The sequence below is a fragment of the Anser cygnoides genome, chromosome 6, assembly GCF_040182565.1.
Source record: "Anser cygnoides isolate HZ-2024a breed goose chromosome 6, Taihu_goose_T2T_genome, whole genome shotgun sequence".
NCBI lineage: Eukaryota > Metazoa > Chordata > Aves > Anseriformes > Anatidae > Anser > Anser cygnoides.
The window spans coordinates 12,409,171-12,423,316 of NC_089878.1; the positions used below are offsets into that span (position 1 = coordinate 12,409,171).

Consider the following 14,146-nt stretch of genomic DNA (forward strand, 5'->3'; position numbering starts at 1 on the left):
GACTGGCTCGCCTTCCTGCTCACCTCCAGTCCTGTCCATGCTCAGCACAGCCGTTCTAGCAGTGTTTGCATGAGCAGGACCCTGGGAGCTACGCCGCAGGGAAAAACAGGGAAACGTGATCATACAGCACTCTGTAATTTTGAGCTATGGGTGAACCTTGTCCCGCCTAGGCACAGAAAATCCTTCCGATTTACCAGGTGGAACAAGGCAGGTTTCACACACCTGGTCTGCACCTCTGCAGCAGGTGGTGGCTGTGGGTTTGTTACGGAGAACTGGGCACATTTTCGGCATATAGCCTGCCACATTTTCCTCTGGTGACTGCTGCAAGGTGCCCCAGGTCTGTCCGCCAACAAACGAGCTCCGTACTTTTGACATTCTCATTTTTAGAAAGAAACCTTACGAGCCTCCAAGGCTCGGACCGACGGCGCTGTGTGGGGAGCAGACCCAGGCTCCGACATTTTGGCTTCCAGGGGGGGCACGGTCCCGGGGCCATTTTGGCTCCTGCCCCGGCGAGCTGGCAGAAGCCGGGCCCCGCCGCCTCCCCCGACACGCCGGGGGTGCTCTGAGGGAGGCACCGTGCCGCCATCTCCTCGGGCCGGGGAAAACCACCTTAACGCCGAGGCAGGAAGCCGCGGCGGGCACCCAATCAGGCCGGCCCGGCGAAGGGAGGGCCGCCGGGAGGCTGCCGGCGGGGAGGAGGAGGCCGGAGGCCGGTGTGAGGGCGGCAGCGCCGGGGTCCCCGGGCCGAGCTGCGGCCGATGGCCGAGGGCAGCCCCCCCGGCGCCGGGGCCGCCCCGGGCGGCGGAGGTGGCGGCGACCCGGCGGCCTCCTTGGGCGCCTCGGGCGGGCACGCAGGTACCGTGAGGCGAGGGGAGACCCCGCGGGGAGGCCGGGGGTGGCCGGGGGAGGCTGCTGGGGGCAGCCCCGGGGCAGGGCACGGGTTCCCCTCTCGGTGCGGAGCTCCCTGCGCGGAGGATCTCTTTGCGTCGCTGAGGGTTGTAACCGCGTTTATCCCCCTTTTTATTTCCCCCCGGACCTAGCTGTCAGTGAATATGCCTCGGAAATCTCATGAAGGTGCCCTGAGGTACCTCACCGTAACACTGTGCAGGGCACCAGAGCCCCCCGTGCCTCCCAGGGAGAGCTGTGGGAGATGCTGGGGAGCTCGGTGTCAGCCTCGGCATGTGCAGAGTTTTGGGGCTGGGGACGTACGTGCCTACCGCTGTTGTCTTTGGCTGTGCTCGGTGGCGGGCTTCGAGCACTCGTGTCACCTCTGCAGGTGTGTGTGGGATGGGGGCAACCCCTCGCCCCCCAGCTCCCTGCTCTCAGCACCCGCAGGGATGCTGGTGGCTTCTCCCAGCAAGGCAGACTCTCCCCCAGCCCACTGGTAGCCCTGTGGCCACCTGGGAGCCTCGCCGAGGCTCTCCAGCACCTGCCTCCCCCAGCAGCCTCTTGCCAGGACTCAACCCAGCTCCCCTCTCTCCAGCGCAGGTCGTAATCTCAAGGAGTGGCTGCGGGAGCAGTTCTGCGACCACCCCATCGAGCACTGTGAGGACACGCGGCTGCACGACGCAGCCTACGTCGGGGACTTGCCCACGCTCAAGAGCTTGCTGCAAGAGGAGAGCTTCCAAAGGTGAGGGGTGCTTCTCCCACTCGAGTGGCTTGCCACACGGTAACTGGCTTTGGATATCCTCATGGGACCAAGGGGAAGCCAGGTGCGAGGTGTGACTTAAAGCCGCTTTGAAGATTTTGGCTAATGACTACCTAAGTCCAATGGGGCTGCCCACCCCACACCATCCTCCCCCTTTTCCCCACAGTCTGCTTCTCGTTTCCAGACCTTTCCTGCTGGTAGAAGTGCCCTGCTCCATTTTTACAGGAGATGTGTCTGGTGGGAGGCTGCTCTGCTCACCCTTGAAATCATCCCTGTCGGTCTCCCAGGAGGCAAATCTCAAGCCAGTTTGTGAGTGTGCAGCGTCCACGCACAAACTCTTTTCAGATCATGATGGAAATGCAATACCTTGAAAATAGGAGTCTACATATAATGGGAAAAACATACAAAAGGGATTACAATCAAATATAAACCTGAAACACCCTATGTTACAAAATCTGCCCAGTGCTAAGTCTGTGACCGTGGGGATAGTTAATTAATTTTCCTGCACCATGGAGAAAACTGCTTAGAGTGCAAAATCTCTACTAGCCTTAAAAAAACGTAATTTCAGCAAAAATGAGAATGAGCTAGACCCGCCTTCTGCCACCTAGGCAGCTGTGCTGGGACTCTTTGGTCCTCTGGTCTGAGGTTTTGCCTTATTTTTGTACCCTGCTGTGTGGTAACCCTATTGAGCAGGGCCAGGCAGCCCTCTGAGGTCACAAGCTGAACCTGGCATCCTTCCTTGCAGGAAAAAGCAAAGTTTGGCAGAACCTGCAGCGTCATCACACAGGTGGTGGAATGAGCAGAGAAGTGACTTCTTTGAATCTGGTAGTAGGTATGGGGTGGAGATTCCCAAACCTGCAAGGATTAAAGGGAGCTTTTTTATCAAAAGACTTCACAGCTGAGGACCTGATGCAGGGTTTATATTATTCCTCTTCCTAAAACATGATTGAACAAAAACATTGTGGCATTGCTCTCCTAGCAAATTGCCTTAACTGCAGTGTATGAATGCTGCTTTGTCCTGTACCAATTACACGGGCTGGCGTGGAGTGAGCTAGAAGAGCAAATCCACTGCTGTGCTGGCTAAAGGGCACTTCTGCCTGCCTGTGCTGGCCTTAAAGAAATCCCTTCCTCTCTGCATGGTGCTTCTCTGTTGAGCAGAGACTTGCAGAGAACTGGGGACTGAGTCTGGATATTTATGAGATTTATAGGGCTAACCTGAAATTTGGATGAGTATGACAGTACAGGTGATTTCAGAGGGGATCCTAGCAGCCTCCAACCAGAGCCATGTCTTGTATGAATTGAAAAAAGCTCTTCTGCCAGTGTGGCTGTCTAACAAGGATGCTAATGGTCTATTTATGCTGTTCTGTTTATCACGGCTGCCCCTCCAAGCTAGCTCCTTCCTGGCAGGGCTGTGCTTGCGCTGTGCTGAGCTTCCCTGGATTTGCATTTATGTCATCCCATGGTGCCAGGCTGAGCACGTGGATGTACCAGCAGAGGGATACAGATGCCTGCGTTTTCAAGCATTTCTCTGCTCCTCCTGTGTCCTCTTTCTGTTTCCCTGCTGCTTTGACAACCTTCTGCCACTTTTGGAGCAGCTTGAATTAAACCTTTGTAGTCCCCTGTTCGGTCACTTCTGATCTGGGACATCTCCTGTTACGAAGGGAGGAGGGGGTTGGGGTTTTTTGGGAGCATTTTGGTGACCGAGGGCTCTCTCTTACCCTCTGCTTCTCCCACCCATGCCAGCCGGATCAACGAGAAGTCGGTGTGGTGCTGCGGCTGGCTGCCCTGCACGCCGCTGCGCATCGCTGCCACCGCTGGCCACGGCCCCTGCGTCGACTTCCTCCTGCGCAAAGGGGCCGAGATCGACCTGGTGGACGTCAAGGGGCAGACTGCCCTCTACGTGGCCGTGGTCAACGGGCACCTCGAGTGTGCCAAGATCCTCCTGGAAGCAGGGGCTGACCCCAATGGCAGCCGGCACCACCGCAGCACCCCTGTTTACCACGCGGCGCGTGTGGGCCGGGCAGACATCCTCCGGGAGCTGATCAGGTGAGAAGTGGGTGCAGGCTGGGGATGGTCCTGGTGGGGAGAGGAATGGTTCTAACTTCCATTTCCTCCTCCCCGTGGGATCTTTGGAGCATCCGTTCCCTCTTCGCATGCCTGGTGCCTCCATAGGCCTGGCAAAGCTGGCTGAGAGGGGCCGCTGATGGGCGGGAGGGAGAAGGCAGAAGTTCCCAGCGAGCGTCTCAGAGCCAGATCTTGCAAAGCATCTTCCCCCCCCAGCCTTCATCTTGACTGTCTGCTTGCTGCTACTCCCCTGTGGCCACCTCCATGCCCTGTTGCTCAGCCCCACCTGGCTGAATTTACGAGTGAGGCGGATCACCCACCCAACCGAAAATTGTTCAGAAATGCATCCTTCTTTTGCTTATTCCTGCTGCTGTGAACATTTTCTGTCCTAGAGAGGAGAGGTGCTTGTTACCAACACAGTCTGTTCTCGTGCACCAGCAGTGAGTGGGCTCAGGGTTGAGCAGTAGGCTGTGTGAACTTGAGTTTCTTCCTCTGTGGCGTGCCATGATGCGTGCTTTCTTCTAAATTGGAAGCTTTTTTATATAAGGGATTGTGCTGAGCAACTATACGAGCCTTTGATGCCAAATAAGAGTGGATTATAGGGGGGAAATACAGGTTGTAGAAAGGAGTAGTAAAAGTTTAGAAAAAGTAGAAAGTTTATTTGGATTCACAGAGAAACACTCTCCAAGGAACCCCTTCAATGACTGTAGCTGCTAGAAAATAACAATGGAAAGGATTTTTGCTGATGGGGAAATTAATTTTCACACAAGTGCAGCTCTCAGGATGCTGGCAAGCAGAAAGAAGGGGAGACCAGCCCCTTCCTTGCTCCTTTTTGTGCAAGCTGAGAGAACGACGTCCCCGTCGCCCCATGCTTGTTGGTACAGGGTTCAGCATACGTGCTGCATTCCCCAGAATCTCCCCTGATATCCACTAAGGCAGGGTGAAATGTAGCAAATGGTATTTCAGCACATGGAGAGCTGATGCATTGATTTATGTGTCTACTCCTCGGGATACCTTGCCAGCAATATTAAAAGCAAGATTTTGGAAAACTTTCAGGATTAAAAATTAACTGGAGTTTGTCCAATATCTTTTTATTAGACGATGTCTCTCCCAAGGCTGCTAAGCTAATACCAAATTGTCAGATTGCCCAAAATTTTAAATATCTTGGAGTACGGATTTCACAGATCTGTTCAGAGTTGCTTACTTTAAAATGCAGTCTTATGTTACAAAGCTCACTCGGAGATTTTCAAAATGTTGATCTAAAGGACTTGGCAGGGGGAATGCAGTGAGGAAGACACTTATGCTGAGATACAAGGAAATATCTCGGAATATTCTGCTTGAGAGAGCCTCAGTGTTCTGAAAAGAAAGCCCAACCCAGTCAGGCTTGCTGCAGGTGTCTAAACATCACCTGGTTCATTTTTTATAATCGTATGGCAGCACAATGGGGATTCCTGAGCCCTACCACAATTGCTGAAACAGCTAACCAAGCAGTAGGTGAAACTGTATCCATTAATAGTAAATACACGCGGAGGTAGGGAATGGTGATCCATTTTGTCAGACGACTGGCGGAAATATTTACGGTTATATTTCCAGGGTATAGATTACTTTCCCAACAGCTTGTTATGCGATCATGCTGTGATGGCATTGGACTGCAGCGCAACCAAGGGCTGACCCAGTGTACGGAGGATGAGAGGATGCTTTTGCCACACTAAAAGCAGTGAAAAAGAGATCTGACAAATCGTGCCAGTGCCTCAGACAGGTACACAGCTCTAATAAAAGCAGCATTGCTTGCTTTGCTTGGAAATGGGGGTTTCTACAGATAATTTTGGCATCAACAATTAACAGAAAAGCAGAGGACTGAAGTGAGGGGCTACCTGCTGCCCGGTGAGAACCGTGGCCGTAGGAGGCAGCGGCAGCCCCACGACCCTCCTGTGAAAGTTCCCTAGCAGCACAGCTGATTCTGTTCAAATGCTTGTGTAGCCCAATGTTAAGAGGTTTCTTTAGCTACAGGGAACACATGCGATTGCCTGTGGAGAGCAGGCACCTTTTCTCATTTACTCAATGAATATGAAGTGATGCAAATTCAGCAAAGTGCTGTGAAAGTCTCCAGAAGGTGGAAAATGTCCCCTGAGCGTGCAGCAAGCGCCAGGCCAGCTGCCTGGCCTGGGGAGCAAAGCTTGGCCCTGTGGCTGGTGCGAGGACCAGCCTGCGCTCAGCAGTGTCAATTCCTGCCTCGCCGCAGCCTTCCCTTGCTTTTCTCCACCCCACAGGTCTCTGGAGATCTTAGCCTAGGTGTCCTTGCTTGAGAAATCCTGTGCATTGGGGTAAAAATACACTGCGTGCCATTTGCAGCTCTTAGACAAGTTTCCTCAGCCCCTGTTCTACGTGCTTAATTTAAATGAGACTATTCCTGTCCTCTGACTTGAAGCCCTTGGTTAAGTGTTTACTGGAGAGGGACCAACCCCTACTGGGTTCAGAAAGAGTCGTGCTTGCAGTGAGGAAGAATTTGTCCCCAGGTGGTTTCCTTATTTGTTTTATTAACTGCAGGAAGGAATATTATGTGATATCCACAAAGACAGAAAAATCTAGTTCTCTGAATACGTGGCTTGCAATTCTGGGAGAGGGGCTGGCGGTTGAAGGAATGGTTCGTTCCTGTGTGGGGAAGGGACAGGACTTGATCCGTAACGCTGCAATTAAAACCAGCTACCACTTAGGGGATTGTGTTGTCTTCCTCCTTGCTCCAGTCCAAGCTGCACGTGAAGCAGATGGAGCTACAGTGTCCCCGCTGCTTGGGTGTTACCCACCCTGGGGGGAATAAAGGCTTACTTCTGCTCTCTCTTCTTTGTGCAGCGTTACCATTTTTCAAATTCCATGCTTTTCTAGAGAGCAGCACTTGGCCTTCTTGCTCCCATTTTCTTGGCTGTATTCTTCGCTTTCTCCTAAAACAAAAAAATAAACAGGACCAAAGGCAGTAAGCCTTGTTTTCTGCTCTGTCAAACGTAGTGCCTCCTGTACTTCCTGATAAGAGGTAGGCCGTGGCTGCTGCTTCTGTTTCATGATGCTGCTGATTTCCATTGAGCAGGGCCTCAGCTCGCTCCCTGGTTTAATCTGGTGTAAAATATTAAAATTTAAAATTTATGTTAAATGTAAAAGTTTAATCTGGTGTGAAATACAACCTGTGAGTTGAGTGGCACAGGATGCATGGGGAGAGCGGGAGGCCTGACGCAATTATTTTGTATTTTTCCAGTTTCCTACATGCTCAGAATTGGCAGGTATGTCCCTTCAGCTGCGGTTAACACTGGCTGAATCTCTCTTTCCCTCTGTGTTGGGATTTCTAATGGGATTTCAGCCATCCAAGTTCCTTCGGGAGCGGGATTTTGTCATACACGTTTCACTGTTGAGCACTGATTTCTGTTTCCATTTCCCTGCTGTTTGTGACACTCAGATCAATCGCTTGTATTGCTTTTTGGCCTGTGTTATCCTGGTGGGGAAGTTATTTCACTGCATCTCTTCCACTGAGTCATTTGGAAGCATCTCCTGCTTCCCAGCCAGCCCCTCGGCATCCAGCATTACGTGCTGCTGGCTCCGGGCTGAGCTCGGCACATCCTTCGGGAGGGCCAGGAAAGGTGTCCCTCAGCTGCTCCTCCTCAGCCCTGAGCCTCTGCTGGTGCTGGCAGAGGAACAGCTTTATTCTTGAAGATCAGACCATGCTGGACGCCGCATCCCTGCTCCAACCTCTCCCTGCCTGTCCCTGGGAGGGAGGCATGATGAAAAGCTTCCCTCGAATTAACTGTGGAGGTAAACGGGTGAAGCTGCATTAAATTCACCTGCAGACACCCTTCTTCAGAACCACTGTGGCCTTCATCTGATTTTATCGTGCTTGGTGTGTCAGCGAACAACAGAACACTTGCCAGACCCTTCTGAGGGCAGGCGTGGGTGCCCCTGTGCCCTGTGGTGGTGGCAGCGTTGTCCAAAGGGTCTCTCCTCTCCCACCCAGGTACGGCGCAGACGTGGATGTGAACCACCACCTGGCTTCTCGGGTCTCCAGCCTCTCCTTGCGGCCCCTCACCACGCTGGTGGTGTGCCCGCTGTACATCAGCGCCGCCTACCACAACCTGCAGTGCTTCAGGCTGCTCCTCCAGGCCGGAGCCAACCCCGATTTTAATTGCTGCGGCCCCATCAACATCCAGGGCTTCTCCCGGGGCTCCCCCGTGTGCGTGATGGACGCTGTCCTGCGGCACGGCTGCGACGCGGCGTTCATCCACCTCCTGATTGACTTTGGAGCCAACCTGAACCTGGTCAAAGTGGAGGCCTTGGAATTCGACTCCACGGGAAGGGTCAAAGTGAACCCTGAGGCTCTGCAGGTCTTCAAAGAAGCACGGGGTAAGTCAGTGGCTTTGGCTTACTGCGGCGACTGGTTTTGTCTAGCTCTGGACTCAGGAGAACGTCTTGGAGAGTTTATTTGGTGGTTAGGAGCTGTTAGCGTGGGTAGGGTGTGCTGGGTGCCAGGGATATGTTTTTACTGGTGCGTTCCATGCTTGGTGGCCATATCTGCCTAGACACCAGCTCGAGTGCCTGTTGGCACTCTTGCTGACTTGAACGAAAGGATTCCCCCTAACAAAGCAGGCAGCAGGACCCCGGGTGGGTGAGTGTCGTCACCCTCTTCTGCGTCTGTTTGTTCAGCTGCCCTTAGCCAGCTGCAAAAGGTCCAGTGAGCAGGTTATACCCAGCTTAAAAGCATAAAGCAATTCAAGCACACACACAAAAAGATAGCTTGGATTTAACAAGCGGTGAAGCCAGGTGTTACTGACCTCACCAGGCCTTGTACAGCTCCGCAGTGGATCCTCAGTGTTGCTGAGCTGCCACCTGCCTCAGGCTCTGCCTGCTGGCACTCACAGCTCACCGCAATGGCCTCATAGTTCCCTGCGAGCCCCTAGCTAGGCTCCCTCTTTCCTTCCTGATGCATTTTGTACATTCACACAGTGTTTTCCCTCTTGAATCCTTGAGCTGCCAGTGAACCCAGTCTCTTTAGCCCAGCCTCTGACCACAATTTTGCCTTTTTTAAATCTTCCTCCCAGCTCTTTTCCATTGCCTGGTGGTATCCTCAGCTGCCCGAGGCAAGGTTAGGCAGCGGGGTGGTGTCAGGGCAGGGCTTTCGGTCTGAGGACCGCAGCCAGGTTATGGCACATACAGTCAGACCCAGGTCTCCAGCACCACGCAGATGTATCCTCACGATTCTCAGGTGACCCTGTGCTCAAGGGGTAGTTGTGTCTGGGCAGGCTGCTTGGGAAGTAAAGATGCAATGGTGGTAGCGGATGGAAAGAGGGAGCTTAGACGGTGGTGGAAAATGGTGGAAAAAGGTGGTTTTTTAGATTTTAACACCCTCTGGGAAGCAAATGAGTTGCAGAAGAAAGCCAGAGCCACAAGCCCAAACATGCCTAAATTTACCTGCTGTTTATTTCTTTTTATAACAAAAGCAGCATCACTTCAGCATGTACCCTGCTTCCAGCAATGGCAGCACCTCGTAAAACCACCAGGCTCAGCTGGTGAAGGCCAGGGCTTTGCACCAGGGTCGGAAGTGGGGTTTCACTCTTGCACTCCAGACCAGAGAAATTGGGAAGGGATCCAGGATGTGGGATACAACCCCCAGACCCCAACCCCAAAGTTATTCAGCGTTGCACGTGCCTGGTTTTTAAACCTGCCTTTTGACTTTTGCTGAGAGGAGATGTGAGTACGGAGCAGGTGGTTTCCATCAGGCCTGGGTTTAGGAGGCAGAAGGGACTCCTTGGGTGGAACGTGCAGGGTCACGGAGGGATGCCTTGGAGGTCCAGTTCCCAAATCAGCACGGACATCCCCGTCATCTTGTCCCTGAAGAGCTCTCAGTGAACCCAATGGAAGCCATCAAAGGAAATTCGGGATAAGGCCTGAGCTGACCATCAATGCTGTTGATTCCCAGGGGTCAGTTTAGTGCAAAAAGAAAGTCCCCATCTTTTAACAATGATGCCATTAGTACAAAGCCTCCCACAGCCTTGCTTGGTGCGGGTTGGGCAGTGATCTCTTGAACCTCCTGTGGCTCCACAGCCACAGCCCCACGCAGTTGCCACCTTGCCCTTCCAAACTGCCTGCATAGCGGCTGTGATCGCTCCAAATCCTTGTCCGAAAGGTTTGGCCTCCATGCAGGGAGGATTTGTGCGTGCTCAGCTCTCCCGCACCGCCCTCAGGTTGCTGTGCAGGACGTGGCCTCAGCGTTTGGAAGGGGTCAGTGGCTCCCCCGCTGCCAGCCGGAGCTCAGCACGATGTGCATGCTGTTACCTCTCCCTCTTCCTCTCCCTGTCCCTCAACAGTTCTTGTGCTTTCTTTCTTGCAGGCCGCGCCCGGAGCCTGTTGTCTCTCTGCCGCATAGCTGTACGGAGAATACTTGGCAAATCTCGTCTGGATCTGATCCATATCCTTCCAGTCCCAGACCCCATTAAACAATTTTTACTTCACGAACACAGTTAAAGGGCAACTGGCTGCTTTCTGGGACAGTTTGGTTTGCGGAACGAGTGAGCTGATAAAGCCAGGTGCCAATCCTAGCCCTGCCCCCGCAGAGAAATACTGGTTTGCTCATGGCGTGCACACAATTCCCTGCCCCTGTGATTTTCCCCTTCAGATTTGGGGTGCGGTGATTTTGTGCGTCTGTACTCAAGCTACCAGTTCTTTAACTGGTGATCTGTTGTTTGCGGCTGGTTGGGCAATGAGGCCAGTCAGTGCGTGTGGCTGGTACATGAGCAAACACAGTATATCCTGTAGCTGTTAGCATATGTCTGTCTGTTATGACTCTACCTCTGTTACTGCTCCGTGTTACACACACCCTGGGTCTCAGAGGCACTTCTGCGTGGCAAATGTGTCTGTACTCGAGCCTTTCATCTTCCTGTAGCGTGCAAGGGAGTCTCTCCTTGCCTTGGTGCCAGTGCTGGTTTACAACAGCACCGTTCCTTTCTGCTGTCAGTACCTGGCCTCTCTCTTACCTACGGAGTTTGTGGTTGCTGCTGTAAAAGTGGGTGTATTTTCTTCTTTCCTCCTCTGGTGTGAAATGCATCAAGTTTCCTGTCCAGTGGCTGCGCATTACTTGGAGAATTGTATCCGTGTCTCTGCGTGCTGCAAGGTAGCTGCTGACTTGGCTTTCTTCCTGTAGAGGCCCCATCGCACAGATGGGAGAGTAGCAGAACATGTAATCCCATCCCCTCCGAGCCGTTTCGACAGACCGCCAGATCTGCTGTGGCATCTTGGCTCTCCCTGCAGCACTGTGATGGACGAGGCAAGGGTTGGCCGGTCCTCCTCCTGACGGCCTAGGACTGGGCCAAGTCTCAGGACCGCTGCTGTAGCATAAAAGAGAAGATGTGGAGAGAAGAGGAAACGTTATTTTCACCCATGGAAACTGAGAGCTACACGGCCCATTTTGGGGCGATGGGATCCCTGTGGTTCAGTCACCGCTGCGGTGCTGCAGGGACGAGGACTGGGATACTCAGGTGAAGCCAGAATGTGAAACTGAAAGATTTCTGGGGTACTTACTGGAAATGTAATGGCCAAACTCACCTTCTGGTCACTGTAAGTGGGTTTGAATATTTGGGAGTGACCAGGAGCAACAGTGGAGGGGTTGCTAAATTAAACTGTTGTGCTGCTAGTGGTTGGTGCAATGCCTGTGAATGTATCTGTGTGATTATGAAGAAAAAGACACCCAAAATTCTCTCTAGACTTCCTGCTTGCAGTATTGCAGTGATGATGATGTTACTGAAGGGCCAGTGAAGTAGGTGACAATGCAGAGCACACAGAATTAGAAATTCCTACCTGCCTTTTACTCCAGATGCCAGTGGCAGCGTGACCAGACAGCGCCCTCCCAAATCCACCTAATGGGCATTTTTGTTTGCATCCTGATTCTGTCAGCACTGCAGAGAAGGGAGAAGAAAGGACTTCTAATCTTTTATCAGGGAGTTAGTAGGCAGTGAGCTTCTGAATGCAGTGTTGCGTCTGGCAGAGCTTTGACCAGGCTCCTTTGATTTCTGGTGCCCTTACGCTGCCGTTTTCCCTCGTGTCACAAGCTCACGGAACAGTGTCAATCTGCGAGGAGCTGACAGTCTTTCTGGGTGTCTTGGGGTCAGCCAGCTCCTTAGAGGTCGAGACATAGTCATTGTACAGTAAACATTTTCACAATAGCAGCTTTTAGAAGGGCAGAGGTGAGATGGTCCCTCCTGGGTGAAAGCCCAGGCAGCAAGTGGTACTTGCTTCAGCTTTTCTGATCCAGGATTTTCTAGTCCTCACGTTACGAACTGCTTTTTTGGACTGTTTCTCTGCCAAATGTTCTTTCCATGCCCATGGGGTTGCCAAGGGTATTTTTTAGAAGTAATATAGATGTTGGTGATTTATTTCTTGTGTGGTATTGGGGCACTGTTGTTGAGAACTGGGTTAAGCATGGGGTGACAGTGACAGCAGGACAGGCCCTTTTGGGAATGGGATCCCTCTCCAGCCGCTCTTCTCCTTGACCCTCTGTGGTAACAGGGAGGTGGGTTTGTTTAAGCTGCTTTGCATTTTGGCAGTTTCAGATGCCTTTGGGGAAATCTGGTTATCCTGGCTCTGTGGGAGTGGATCCTCAAGGCCACCCCACAGACTGAGCACTGAGCCCCACAGTGCCTGCGCTCCCTTCCCACCTGTGCCGGCCTCTCCCTTACAGGTCCACGAAGGGACACTTAGAAAGTTGTCCTCTGTGGAGCTTCCACCAGCAGCGTCTTACCCTGGATGAGTGCTCTGCTTTTAGATGCTCTTTGAATTGCTTCACACTTCAGACCGGCTGCTGAGGGAGGAGGGGGTGAGTTGCATATCTTTTAGTTGGGTATATCTGCTTTCAAATACCTGAAGAAATTTCGAGCAGGAAAGTGAAAGGTGAATAGGGTTTGACGCTAGTTTATGAGATACTTTTTTTCCAGAGGCATCAATGAATGCAAAGTCACGGCTCAGTTTCTGGTCCCCCCCTGGGATATGTTTATGGTGGAGTTTGATAAGCAGCAGTGGACTTTTTTTTGTGTATTTTTATTATCTGCTGGAGAACATGTGCCTTTCCAAGATGCTTTCAGAGAAGGAGGAAGGACAGGGAAAAAAATGGAATCTCTGTTTCCTGTTATTTCTATTCCATGACCAGGCTTGGAAGGGCAGCCAGTGTCCATCTGGCCCCTTACATTGCTCTGCTCATTGATTTTAGGACAGGGTGGCAAAATTTTCATTACTGGGCACTGTTGAGAAAAGGCTGAAGTGTGATGGCTACACTCAGTGCTCAGATACTTTCAGAACCCTCATCAGATATTAATGGCAAGGATATGTAGCAGTGGGCATGCTTTCAAGGTGAGAAGGCAGCAGTGTTGCATTGTTTCCTTTTCAGGCTTGCAGATGGTTTAGGTTTTCACCGTACAGGGGGCCAGGGCAGCCCATGAGTGTGTTGCCTGAGAGTTGTGTGCTTGCTTTATAGAAGTGTTAACATGCCTAAAAGATGCAAACAGGTTGTAAAGCCTCTTGTCACCTTGCTGGTGGAACCATAATGTTTTGCAGGAGCACGGACCGAGCGTACTCTCTAGCTCCAGTGTATAGAGGCAGAAAACGAGGGAGGTTGTCCTGAGAAAATGCCATGGTGACAGCTTCTTTGGGTTGACTTTTTCCCCCTCTGGTTTTCACTTGTTCACATAGTTTTGCAAACCAGTCACACGTCAGTGCCTTTTGGGAGAAGGTAGTAGGATGAAAGTGGAAGGCATACGTCCCTCGGGGGAAATCTGGCTCCATCTGGAATGAGCTGCAGAGAAATGCCAGAATGCGTGGCAGAGAGTGGCCCAAGGAGATTTGGGGAATTTAGCTGCTACAAGCGTGATCACTCCGTGCCCGATGTAGCTGCAGTATGTAGTTAGAGCTAAGCCTCTGCAGATCACCTGTTAAAATTTTCGTTGCCTTCAGTTTTTGATCCACTGACTGTTGTGCACTTGATTGACACTGTCCTACAGCATTCTTGTGGATAGCCAGCCAGTGACACCCTACCCAGGCCAGCAGTTGTAGCCATATCTCTGTGCTACCCCCCAGAACCGTGACTCCCATGTGAGTTAAAATGAGAAAAGCTCTCTTTCCATGGCAGAGTCAATATTTGGTACTGATACGCTTCCTTTGTAGGTCCCATTGGTAAGCACAAGTCATGTTAGGGTGGGGACTTTGGCCTCAGTTAGTTTTCTATTCTTTGTTTATAATTTGAGATACAGCGATCTTGATGCTCCAGCAGCATGCTGAACTTTGTGCGTGTGGGTAGTCCTTCTGACCTCAAATTTGAAGGACTACATGGGTCTTCAAATCCAACCAAGGTAGTGTCCAAAGATTCCCCTGACCGTGAGTATCTCAAGCCCATGATCCACATGTCAAAGGAGG

At 52.0% G+C, this 14,146-nt stretch overlaps 1 protein-coding gene across 1 annotated transcript; it reads left to right on the forward strand.

The window, feature by feature from the left end:
* The first annotated feature begins 670 nt into the window (after positions 1 to 670).
* ASB1 (ankyrin repeat and SOCS box containing 1) lies at positions 671 to 11,378 on the forward strand. Its single transcript, XM_013178595.3, has 5 exons — positions 671 to 855; positions 1,489 to 1,630; positions 3,392 to 3,694; positions 7,710 to 8,095; positions 10,080 to 11,378. Exons 1-5 carry the CDS (start codon positions 759 to 761, stop codon positions 10,211 to 10,213), a joined length of 1,062 nt encoding a protein of 353 aa, XP_013034049.2. The 5' UTR covers positions 671 to 758; the 3' UTR covers positions 10,214 to 11,378.
* The last annotated feature ends 2,768 nt before the right edge of the window (positions 11,379 to 14,146 follow it).

Coding starts and splice junctions, on each gene's coding strand:
- ASB1 (XM_013178595.3), top strand. CDS start 759: ATGGCCGAGGGCAGCCCCCCCGGCGCCGGGGCCGCCCCGGGCGGCGGA. Junction 1,631..3,391: donor CAAGAGGAGAGCTTCCAAAG/GTGAGGGGTGCT, acceptor CACCCATGCCAG/CCGGATCAACGAGAAGTCGG. Junction 8,096..10,079: donor GGTCTTCAAAGAAGCACGGG/GTAAGTCAGTGG, acceptor TCTTTCTTGCAG/GCCGCGCCCGGAGCCTGTTG.